The 13,292-nt window shown below is 36.6% G+C and overlaps 1 protein-coding gene across 2 annotated transcripts in view; it reads right to left on the bottom strand.

The window, feature by feature from the left end:
• Window positions 1-13,292, bottom strand: part of LOC107723940 (semaphorin-3D) — a 37,114-nt gene that overhangs the window by 15,847 nt on the left and 7,975 nt on the right. For both annotated transcript variants that reach the window (XM_016532671.1, XM_016532670.1), the window contains exons 2-6: window positions 11,658-11,860; window positions 4,841-5,001; window positions 2,737-2,799; window positions 2,097-2,216; window positions 1,861-1,954 (exon numbers count right to left, since the gene is read on the bottom strand). In XM_016532671.1, coding sequence (XP_016388157.1) covers window positions 1,861-1,954; window positions 2,097-2,216; window positions 2,737-2,799; window positions 4,841-5,001; window positions 11,658-11,829 — 610 coding nt within the window. In that variant the 5' untranslated portion in view covers window positions 11,830-11,860. The remainder of the gene's footprint in view (window positions 1-1,860; window positions 1,955-2,096; window positions 2,217-2,736; window positions 2,800-4,840; window positions 5,002-11,657; window positions 11,861-13,292) is intronic.

Here is a 13,292-nt window from a genome sequence, read left to right on the forward strand (position 1 = left end):
AAAAATTGATCATAATTATTGCATAAATATTAACTAGTACCATAAAATTATCTCAAAATACAAAAGAAAAAATATTATTGAACAAAAATATATTAGATTTGATTTTACTAAAAAAAAAAAGTTACATTTCAGGTGTCCGGTCACTTTTGACCGCGAAGACCATGAGTGTGACTCCCAAATGAGGAGCGCACAAGGGTTAAGGCAAGTGGTTGCAATCAATGTATTTTAGCTACATTTAAATAAACAAATTTAGTTGACTAACTTTCAACATTTTTTTTATTTAAATGTAGCTAAAATAAATTGTTTGCAACCACTTAAAATTTTTTATCATTTTTTTCAGTGTGTGATACACAAGCAAAACTGAAGTCATACAATATGTTCCATAAATAAATGACCATCTCCATAATATCCATGACAGCTAAAATGGGTTTATGGATTATGTTTTTAGAATCACTCAGCGATTTCTATCTGAGTTATCATTTGGTGTTTGGGCCTCCACCCTAACTCACCCTTCTCTCTATGTATGTGGTTTGGAGCAAATCTCGATGACATGGAAGAGAACGTGCTCTGTGTTCTCCCAGAGTTGTTCCCTGTCGATTATGGCTGTCCATGTAAATAAACAAACACACTCAACCACACCGTTGAAGGAGGAGTTCAACCAAAAGTAAAAAATCTCATTTACAGTACTGTTTTTGGATTTTAACTTAAATTTTTTACTTAAATTATAGTACATTTCGCACACAAGGCTGGAAGACTTTTATGATGATTTTTTTTTTTTTTTTTTTTTTTTTTCTCATAAAAGGGAGTTTGAGTAAATGAACTTTATTTAATTAACCAATGTTTCAGCAAGAACTCTTTGCAAAAATGTTGGTTAATTAAATAAAGTAGTTTATTTGCAAGTGAGTGTTTATATCCTCTTTACACAACTTTGATAGCTTCCGACCTGCACCTCGTACGGTGTGCATGTGCTTGTTTATTTTATGAAGAAACTTTTTTTGGAGCTTGTCACACAATGTTTTCATTTCATTAAATTTTTTCAAAACTCCTTTTGTGTTTCATGCAAGTCAGTCTTGGAATGATATGAGAGTGAGTAAATGATGACAATTTTCCCTTTTGAGTAAACTATTTTTTTAAACTTTCCTAGTTCAGGACTTTTTATGAAGATTACATTATAGCAATCCAATTTCTGGTAGGAAGGAAGGATCTGTAATGACTAATGGCTGTAATTAATCGAACTTTGTTCAGCTGGAAAAATTCAGGCTTCAATACAACCCACAAAAATGGAACGCATGGGGGGATAAAGTAAAGTTTACAGCTGGTACTCTTGACAGGGTGTGACATTTCTCTACAGCCCTCCATTGGAAACATAAGGGTCGGTTTAACTTGAAGCCAAAAACAAATGTCTGACACACGGTACAGAGGAACCAGGGCTGCGTTCAGCCCCTACAAAAACGGTGCAAAACGTTTTTTAAACTGAAACGGTGGTGCGTTGAACACCCTGTTCTGATGACGCAAGAGTTGCAACTATGGCAGCTGAGAAGGCCATTCTTTGTGTTCTTTTTGAAGAATTTTCGGAGCCTGATGAAATCGGTATAAATACGTGTTTAATACTGCAAAATACGCTCGATGCCCACCAAACAAGAGAAAATGTATCTCAAACCCCGTTGCACACCGTTGCACACTGTTTCCAGGAAATATGTCGTTCAAACCGGAAACCGTAGCAAAACGGTGCACACCGGTTTGAGTTTGAACTTGCCCCAGGTTTTTTGTGGGAGAAAGCCGATCACATGCAAAGAGTAAAATGCTCTTTACATCAGGTTTGTGTTTAGAGAAGGAAGATCTGTTAAGATTCAGGCTCACCTGTGAGTACAGAAGCAAAGGGCTGGTGTGGATCAAAAGGACATTTCAATCGGCCGGATTCCACAGTGTTGCTGTGTAGGTGCAGCCAGCTGTCCTAATGATTACACAAAACACTCACCATTAATATTTACCATACAAGAGAAATGACACATTTCACATTTTCAAGAATACCAGTGAATCAAACAGAAAACCTCAATATAATCTGTGTGGAAACAGTCAATAATTTAATTCCTTGCCTCTTTGTGACCTTTGACCTCTAAGAAAGCACAGGTGGGGTGGAATGCTCCAGTACCACAGGCATAGACATGACTCCGGTTATAGCTGTGTAAAACTCGAATGAAATTAGCACATTCGGTCTGAGGTAGAGAGAGAAAGAGAGAGAATGTGAGCATGTGAAGTGGTCTTAAAAGCTATTTGGATATTTATAACACATTTAGTGTATCGATGTCATTGCATTAGATAGCAAAATATCTAACAAAGTGGTCTTTATCATGAAATATATCATCAGCATACTTCTTAATTGTTTCACAAAAAGAAGTTTGCAAGATTTCAGATGACAAAATAATCAATATTCTGTTTAAAAATACCCTGGTTGAGGGGACTGACTTAATACATTCACTAAAAATCACTTCGGGATGAAGTGATATAACATACACTACTGTTTAAAGGTTGGTAAGAAAACATTTCTTATTATCAATGTTGAAAACAGTTGTGCAGCTTTATTTTTGTGGAAATCATGATACATGCAATGAAATGCAGTGGAGGTCTGAAGCAAATAGTTTACAGTTCTCTTTTACAAGACAGGTGTGAGTTAGAGAGGACAGGCTGTGTATTGAAAGGTTCATTCAACAGACATATATCCTGACTGATACTTACAAGAGGGTTTTTGCCAGCCAGTATACACATATCCACCCTATCTCTTGGAGCTGGCCAGCTCAGCTGGAAGTGAGAAACATACACACAAAAAGCAAGTCAATTCAGGTAAAAAATACAAGCAACACTTAACTTGTAATTTATACAGTCAGCATAAGTGTTTACATTTGTCTCTCATGGAATTGTTTCAGAAAGGTAATTCAACCATGAAGTGTAAACTGTACAAAAACTTTGATTTAGACTGAGATTAATCTGGGACTCAAAGTAGGATTTTAAACAGAGTTTAATCCATTGTGTATTTAACAGATGAAAAGCTGTACACAAGAAATCATGTACAAACATGAGTTATGGGTTAAGCTCGCAAGAGGGAGGATGACGAACAGATAAAGAGTGATGAAGGGGCTGCTGGCCCTGTCTCTGCATACATGTTATAAAAAGCTTAAGCGCTTAGCACACACATGCCTGACCTTTGACCTTGACCTACCAGAGCCGTCTCTACATGTAATAAGCAATCCATCCTTACACATGCTCGTGAGACGACTTTACATGATGGTGCTTTGAAGATTGGTGTCCCTACCGCAAACTGAAAATGGGCTCAATACGGATACTCCACTATACAAATGAGAACAAGTGCATGAACAGACAAACACATGACATAAACACACACACACACTCGCATGCAAAGGTCAGCACATCAGAAAGACCTATTTTTTGCAGTTGGAGCTCTGCCTCCACCTCTGCATAATTTTAAGATAATAAAATATTATTCAATTATATATATTGCCCAAAACATATACTTCAAATATATACTTAATAAATTATATATACATGACACAATGCACTTTAAGGGTCATTGACAAAACATTGACAAAAAAAACATTTTGGGTAATGAAAAATGTATTTTATAAAATATAAGTTGGATAATTTAAATATTTATATGTAAAATATAAAATAAAAATATCCAAAAAATATATGACAAAAAGTAACTAAAACTTATGAAAAATTTATTTATGTAAATATATTTCAAAATCTATATTAGAATTACATTTTAAGCCATTTTTGGTATATTTTGAAATGCATCTGAAAATATATATTTTTGCCATGGGTGCCTACTTATGTGAGAAAGACAAAAAAATGTTTTGGTAAGGTCGGCTCAGGAGCTCTGTGGGGTGATGCTGTGGGAATATCTAGATGTGACAGTGAAATAACTATGAGAACTTTTCAAAGTGAAAGTACAAAGTGAACTAAAAGAACTTCTGAGGCAGAGACACACAGAGAAACATAAACACACTACTACCATGAATGTATTTATAAGCTAAACATATCCAGAGACTCTCACACCATGCTATCAGACATTTTTGTGAGATTAGAAAGGTATAAACAGTTTTGATTTGTACTTAGTTTAAACCAGATTATGTTGTCCAAGTACAGGAGTATTACCAGTCGACAGTTCTATAACAAAGTCAACAGTTTTATAACAAAAAAAATGAGAAATTATTTTGTTCTCACAATAAAACATGCACCTGTTTGACAAAAGACAGACAAATACATAAAAACATAAAATTTATCAAATTAATCTGACTTGGGGATAGGCTCTTGGACCAGTAAAGCGACCACCTACGAACAAAACTCTGGCAATAAATAGCACTGCACTGATCATAGCGGCAACGTTTGCACTGGCAAGCAACATTTTAGGATCTAGTTTACACACAATGTTTCACTCAAAACTTGCATTTGATATAGTTCTATTGACTAAATGAGAAAAGGGGGTTTAATAGAATTACAAGAAGAAGAGAAACCTGATTAAAAATAAATAAATAAAAAACACTGTTCTAAACCGTTTGGCGAAACAATATGGTCAATCAAGAAACAATATCTATTATAATTCTCACATCTGTTGAAAACTGTTTGTTTTTTTTCTTTTCCAAATGAATGAAATCTGTCAACCAGTCTGAGAGTGAGTGAATGTTCTTCTAAATTATTCTATGGAAAAATTTGTTATGTTTCGCCCCAGACCACACATAGTGTAAAGTCTTTACGTTCCTTTTCACGGAGACCTGATTCTGCATGTCTGCAGGTGTGAGCCTTTTAAGGTGTGTGTATTTACCTTTTTGGGGTGTTTATTTATGTCGTCTGGGTCCAGTAGGTAGATGTGGTCTTTGAATCCCAGCAGTAATCGGCTTCTCTCTTCATCCAATAGGACTGTCTGAAACCGCTGCCCCTCGCTGGAACCCACAAACGGCACCACGCTTCGAGAATGGATCAGCTCTGAAGAAGTCAAATGAGGGTGAATACACACATATAAACACATAGTATGCACTATATGCACAAACATACTAAGTAACCTGTGTATCAGAATAGAGACTTGTGCAAGAGCTTTATGTGTGAAGGAGTATGTGCACAAGTGTGCATTTGTCTAAGCATTGCATTGTAGAAATAAATCGAAAAGTTATCATATCACCGCTATTGCCCTCTCTTCCGAATCTTTCACACTTTTAATATAATGAGAGGCATCATAACTTCTATATTCCGTATTATCTACAGTAACCGTAACCTCGGGGCTATCTGTCATATATGTGTTCAGATTCCATCCTGATAAGATTTCATCCTCTCTTTAACACCAGCCCATCTACTAAACCTCCCTCCTCCAGCCCTTACTTCACCTGCCGAACATGAACCAAAAGCCTCTGAGCTGTTTGAGAATCCAGCTGGATCTAATCGCTCCACTTATCAATTCTCACACATCAACACAGCGGCAGATTAGAGCGATGGTTCATTTGCTGTAGGTTTCATATTTCACTTCTTCTGCTCTCTGAGGGAGCAATGCCACATTATGTTATTCTTGCTGAAGAGTACCGGTTAACAGCTTAGACAGCTGAGTTCAGATTGGCGTTTGCACACAATGACCGTAAGCCAAAAGCTGTCATGATAGCACAAATAAGCTTAAAAGTTCCAGGCTATCAACACCAACATAAGAGAGGTGGAAAATCTGTAAAGGTGACGTTGTTAAGCCTTGTTCATACTCTCTTTGGTACGTACAAGCTGAACTCTCTAGATACATAATTCTTAGGATATTGAAACACGTAATGTCATTTGACTAAAGCATGCAGTCTTAGTAGACTTGGACAGAGTCCTAACATTTCTCCACCCTATGTTCTGCTCTCCTTGCACACAAACATAACCATCTGCCAGTAGCCTCAAAGCAAGAAAATCTGGCAGTGTGCACTTAAACACCATGGAAAGCAGGTCTGTAGATTTGTTTATGTTTTCTGATCCTCTTTTTATTCTGTTTTGAATCCTGAATTTCACATATACACACCATTTCACATTCATTCTTTCCATCTCTCAGTTTTCAGCGACCTCCCTGCATGTCTGCCATGTACATATATCATTTAAACAGCCATGTGAGGGGTGGGTCATGGGGCGTCAGGGTTATGAGTCTAGAGCGTCAAGAAGCTGAATAAGACTTAACTATAACCTAGGACTTGCTATTTATTCTCTGGGGTGCAGGGTCGAGGATGGGTCACTTCTGATCAATATTTATAAGGCAAAAAATCCTCTCCAAAATAAAACCCCATTCATGCTAATGCCTGACTAGCTGACGCTAATCTACTCTGCAAACAGTTTAAGGTCAGAGACCTGCTGAAAGATCCCGGCTTAGCAATGAAGTCTACAGAGATTTATCTGGAGTTCTGGAGCTTTATCTGGACCCCTCAGGGAATCAACTCTCGCATCCCCTAGGAGCAGTAGTCTGTAAATTACAGCTAGACAATGTTTTTTGAGGATAATTAAAATGTGCATTTGACAAATCAATTACAAAGATTAAATGTTCTTTCCTAAGTAATATCAGAGACAATATAATGAGAAAATGGATCTTTTGCCTTTAAAGGGATAAAGTTCAAGCCTACAGTATATGATTTTTTCTTCTATATGAAAGGAGACATTAAGCAGAATGTTTGAGCTGCTTGTTTTCATTCCAACAAAAGGGGATGGGAACCAATGTTTGTAAAGATCCAAAAAACCGAAGGCAAAAAAAATAAAATAAAAAAGTACCGTATTGTCCCGAATATAAGACGATATTTTTTTCTTGGGAATACATCTGAAAAAACGCGGTCGTCTTATATTCAGGGGTAGTCCAGACAACCCAAATATGCATATTTAAGTCATTATTCACCAAATATTTGTCTTACAGCTGTGGTCGCCATTCACTTTCATTGTATGAACAAGGGAATCTTAGACATTCCGGTACACATAACTCATTTTGTGTTCCACAGAACAAAGAATGTTATGCAGATTTAATTTGCCCTGGAACATGCAAGCATGTTAGCTAAAATAAAAAAGTACAAATAAATAAATCGTTTATTTTAGCAGAAGATACAAAATTTACATACCCTTGTTACTCTTTGTGATTTGAAATATTTTGAAACGCCAGCTTGGCAAACAGTTTTGGAAATTTCTGACTAATCCCATTCAAGTACAAAGAAGCTATACTTCCATCTCTAGACGGGCCGTTGCCAAAATGGCCAAAGAGCGAACGGACTCTAACAAGAACTTCTATAAGTCCAATTTTATAAGCTTGTAGTGTAATGCTACACTTCTGCGGTTTGCTGATCGTAGTGGCTTAACAATTATTCTTATAAGAAATGCAGACACCCTGTGGAAACATAAAGAAAGTATTATCCATTCAGTCCAATCTTTACATTGTGCTGTACAGTTCAACCTTCACACTGTGAGCTATTTCAGCCCTACAGGTAGATCATTTATCTTCAGGCAATGGCAAAGCATAAAGGTTGATGAGTGGAATACAAACCTATGAAGTAATGCACAATTTAAGAGGATGACAAATTAAGGTACCCCCCAGCTACCCTTTAAGATTTCTGAGACGGTAAAGGATTAAAGGAACTCTTAGGTGTAATCAATATCCTGCCTGTGGTTTGGGGAGAGAGCCAAACCAGTGGAAAATAGTGTAACTCTGTGTTCAGTACATTAGGAAGACGCATGACCATATTTATGACCTGCTTGTTTTACATCTGTTTAGAGAGCCACAGCCAACTGGGAGCCATATAGTTATAAATTCATTGTAAACTATACTGTGAGTTCTTAAATTGCTGTTTTCCTATTGCAAAACAAGGCTTTGTGTTTGCATGTTTCACGTTCATGACTCTGTCATGCATGTCTATACCCTCATGCATGTACACTTTATGTCAAACACACGGAAATATACCACTCATAAAACAATCTATTACCCTCACTCAAGACCCCTGTGCGAGGGAGACTGTCTTTAATAGAAATATTTACACAACCTGAAGATAATATTTTGATGCGTTTCACTGGACATTGTCAGCTAGGAGTGATGTTAGCGACAGAAAGAATATTGTTTAGTTGACTCCAGAACATTATGAGATGTACTATATCTAACGCAGATCAGATGTTCCCCTTTTAGCCTTCCTTTAAGAGAAAAACAAGAGGAACTTACTGCCGATCGGCCTTGAGGTGTACACGCAGCCCTGCATACTGCTGGATAATGACACACTCTGTTTTAAAGGAGTGCAGTGATACAGAAATGGTGCCGATGTTTTTTTGAGAGCATCTGCTCAGATGATGGATTGTGAAAGACTGTACTTCTGCATCCTCTCCAACAGGACCAAACATGGAGCGGAACAGCAAGTTTTATGATCAAACTGACCTGCTCAGGGTAGCTTAATGGATTAGAAAAACTTGTAAAAAAGCCCAGCAGGAACCAATATATTACACATAAATGTATAGGATATTAAAGACAGTTTTAAAGACAATTTTGAATTGATTTTAACACATGAATTGATTAACGGCAACAATTATTTTTATCACGCAGAAAGAAAGAAAGAAAGAAAGAAAGAAAGAAAGAAAGAAAAAAGGGTTACGAAAAATGGCTTCCTAGTAAATTTATCTTGTTTAAAAAATGTTTAGATATAGATAATGGAAGACAAAATATGGATCCAATTTTTTTTTTTTTGCAGTGTAACATTAATGTTTATTTGCACTTTAATATATATATATATATATATATATATATATATATAAATAAAGGTTTCTTTATTATCTGTCTATAAAAAAAATACAGTTCAAAATTCAAATTTCAAATGTAGACACTTCAAGAAAATCTCTCTTCAAGAGCTCCGTCATTGCATGCACAAATCATAATTTCTAGCACAAGTCAGACAGCTGTCTGTTCTCTCCTCTCATTCACGTCATTCTCGCCAGCTCAGCTATGGCAAACTGACGCACAGCATGAAGGATTTTTATGCTAAAGAAACTGAAAATAAACAGACAGCCCCTGCACAGTCACTCATATTTTTATTGGCGTGAGTTTCCTAATACGGATGATGGTCTATTTCAGTAGTGCTGGCATGCTGTGGGTCAGTCTTTAAGGAGCTATAACTTTTATTTCCCTCAGTGACATAAAACAAACACTGCATTCATGTAACTCCTCAAATCGAAGCAGGGACTGAACACAGAAGAGAATGAAAAAGAGAGAAAGAAAAGAAACAAGCACAGAAAATAACTTTTATCTCTTCTTGTTGGTTAGAAAAAACATTAATGTCTAAAGGATTCTTTTATCACTTGTCAGCACTATCAAAAACACGTTCTAGAACAACATGGTATCTAATCAAAGCTGCTACTGATGTTGTAAAGCCCAGTGCAGATTTATCATGCGTCTACAACTGCGGACAAAGTATGCATGACTTTTAACAATCCATGTGTCAATGCACTTAAATGAGTAAGGACATGTTGTTTCTTTTACGCCTCACTCACTTTATAGCATCATGCGTTTATCTTGCCCAGAAATCCCACCCATAATACACACAGCATAAGTATGTATGTGTGTGTGTGTGTGTGTGTGTTTGAGAGTGTGGCACTGCTATGGTGTTGTCAGCGTAACTCCAGTGCTAAGCTAAAATGTGCTGTGCTCGTGGGATCGCTGTTGAGATCAGAGAGTTAACGCCTTATTGACTTATCAAACATTTGAAGCCGCAGCTGCAGTCGAGCGATCAAACACAACCACAGGTAGAGGGAGGGAGCACACTCACAGCATGAAACAGTGGTTAGCAAATACCACAAGAGATGCAGACAGTTACAGTGAGGTACTGGGTAAAATCCCAGACCTTAGTCGTCAAGTCCTTATTTAACCTCTCATTAACAGAACGTCTGATGCAGCAAAATATACTGCACTATGCTCATAAACAAACAAATGCAGGTGTACATGCAATGCATACAACTAGATTTTTACATGTAAGAGGTAGGGGTTGGTGATTACATTATGATATGAGTAATTTTAAAGTTACTTTAGCTTGAAATAAATTTATGTTATAAAAATGTAAGATACCATTGAAATGTTACAATTCTTGACACCAATTTTAATATCACAGCAAAAACGTATAGTAGTCTAACTGACGTAAGCAAAAAGTTCTCAAAAAGTTCTTATTAAAGACAATTGAACAGGAAGTAATAAAATAAGAAAAAGAAAATAATTTTGTGCAATAGAACAAATAAATATAATAGAACAAAGACAAATGAAATACAGTACTTTACATTTTTTTATTGGTCAGAAGAAATGCTACAGAAGTTGAATTAATGTAAAATAAAAGTGCATAGTCTTCACTATATGATTTAAATATACACTGATTCTTATTAAAGCTACTAAAGTTATCCAGTCAAGAGAAGTGAGTAAACTTCTCTTTGTCTTTTAGGCTACACTTTATTTTAAGGTGTCCTTGTTACAGTGTAATTATACATTTAAGGAATGAGTAATATTAATTAACTATATGTACTTACTATATGGTTAGGGTTAGGATTAGGGTTTGGCTTAGGGTTACTTGCATGTAATTATGAATAATTTATTGTTATTATAATAGTAATTACATGTAACGTGTAACAAGGACACCGTAAAATAAAGTGTTACCATCTTTTGTTGTTTGATTAACATTAATGACACCAATAGCAGCAGGAATATTAGGATGCTGTCACTTTAAAAGCTAATGTGCAGACCTTATTTTATGAAACATATCCAACTGTTTACATTCACTTAAGACATAACCTACTGTGTTTACATGAATAATCACCACAGTCATTTTGACATATTTTTGTGTTTATTTGACCAATTAAGTGCAATAAGGCGCAAAAAGCCATACTGACATTGTCTTTTACAACTTATTGCACTTGAATGGTTTAAAATAACTTCAGCATTTAAACTGGCAAAGATTACTCTCTCAAATTTTTCCTAGTGGTTGTATGTTGTTGCCAAGGCATTGCAAAATGTTTCCTGTGGTGTTTTGAGTGGCTGCTAGGTCGTTGCTAAATGGTTTGTCTGAGCACCATAAGTTAGCATCTGAAATTCATAAAATGAAATAAGACAATGTATATGTGTATAGAAGGAATATCTACAGTGTAAGGACCAAATAAATAAATAAAGCAAAGATAATATTTTTCTAAAGATAATGGTTTTTCTTTGAGAAATTATTTGGTCTATAGCAATTAAAATCAGCTTAATATAAAAACAATAGATGTCTACAGAATATATAATTTAGATAGCGAAGTGTGTATGTGTGCTTCCAGTAAATACAATATACAAAATGTGCATACAGCTACTGTGATATGCAGCACATCCCTTATGTACACTCAATCAGTCACATGCGCAGTCTAAATATTGACCTCATACAAGTGAGTTGTAAACCTCTCATCACACTCCATGTACTTCAAAATGTATCCTTTAAAAATGACAAATGATCCAGCAGATGTTTAAAATAAATACATGGAAATTCAGCAAAACACTAAAGATGTAATAGATCATTTTAGAAAGAAATCATCTACATAGAGCAATGTAAAAGCTTTTTGGAATAAACAGAATGTTAAATAAAGTTTAAAAGTCACATAAGGACAAATTTTACCTTTGTAGCTGAGTTTAACTCTTGGCACACTCTCCTTCATAGAGTTCACCTCCGGCAGAGAGAAGAAGAGCATCACCAATGTAGACCACCAGACACTGGAGAACCACCCCATCTGGAGATGTTGATGTCTGCTCCTCTGTCTTTGTTTGTCTGGTTCCTCGGCAGTCTTCATGATGAGAGAGGAGAGTTCTGCTGCTGCGGACCTGTGATGGAGTGGACAGTTAGATGGAGTCATCTAAGGGAGTGGCTGAGCATCTCTGTGGGAGGTGTGTGAGTGTGAGTGTGTGTGTTTGAGGTCTTGTTAAATCCCAAGCAAATGTTCAGCTGCTTTACTGTGGTCTCTTTCAGGCATGTCTATGCATTTTAGCAGCTCTGCATCAGCTGCTGCTCTATTCAAGTCCTTTCTTTTGTCCACCAACACACATACTTTCTCCCTCTGTTTCTAAATCTGTTTGTCTCTAAACAAAAGGTCAGCTTGATGAGGGCAGCCACTTTCAGCCTTCTTTCAAATGCCTTTCTTTTATTTTCTCACACCATCTTTCATCTGCTCTGTCTACGTCTCCCTTTCTCACTTCTTCAACAAGCAGTATTCGGCTGGGGCGACAATCATGTCTGAATCTTTGCTTCATTAGTCAACAGAGTGCCATGAAATTGTGGGAGAGAGTGAGAAAACTGTAGTCGTCTGTCTTCATTAGGAGATTTCCTTCAGCAGGGAATCATTTAGAACAAGGATTCACACACTTCAGATTAGGGGCTCTCAAAACAGTCCTATTCTTTTGAATGAAGGAACGAGTGAAAGAGTGAATGAAAAGGGAGCATGGAGGGACTTATACTATGTTGTCCAACAACCAGCTAGTGAATTTACGTAGATTATTAGCAGTGTTGCTTTAAAGGAAATGAATTAGGAGACTTCTCAGCGAGGGTTTGAGCGTGCTGACAGCGTGCTGTGCTTTGGCATACTGACAGTAAAATCCTCCCTGAGAAGTTTCTTCTCAAATTCATCTTTTAAAGCACTGCTTTTTCCAAAGCAACAAATTTAGGAACAAATTCACCATCTTTGACTATAAATTTCAAGAAAATTACTGTCAGACTTCCAATCACCTACTGAGTACTGTCGCCATTATTATGCATTACATCTATATATTATGAGGACTATGACAGTTCTGTACAATAAACGGTTATACACTCTAAAAAACACTGGGTTATTTAATTAGACCCAGTTTGGGTTGATAATCATTTATAAGCAGAAACATGAGGATTCACATGGTCTTCATATCACATCAGGCACCTGCAGTGCTTCTGTGAGCGGAGAAAAACATAATAAAGCTAGGCTATATAACGAATAAATAAGCATATACGAGAAACATATTTTTGCTTAAATAATTTTTACTTAAAGCGGTCATATGATGTTGCAACAAGTAGCCTAGTATTGTGTATTTGGTGTAATGAAATGTGTTAACAGCGCTGCTTTTTTCCCCCACATACGCACGACCGGACGGAGCGGAAGCGGTCGACTGTGGCATAATACAAGCTCCGCTGCTTTCGAGCCGTGTGTCACACTCGTTCAGCGGCCTCGTTTCGCTTTGACGGCTTGCATCGGCTGTGGGGAAGAAGACGACAACTCCCATGATTCCA

This window comes from Sinocyclocheilus rhinocerous, unplaced genomic scaffold (genome assembly GCF_001515625.1).
Source record: "Sinocyclocheilus rhinocerous isolate Xijiao unplaced genomic scaffold, SAMN03320098_v1.1 scaffold2049, whole genome shotgun sequence".
In the NCBI taxonomy this organism is placed as follows: domain Eukaryota; kingdom Metazoa; phylum Chordata; class Actinopteri; order Cypriniformes; family Cyprinidae; genus Sinocyclocheilus; species Sinocyclocheilus rhinocerous.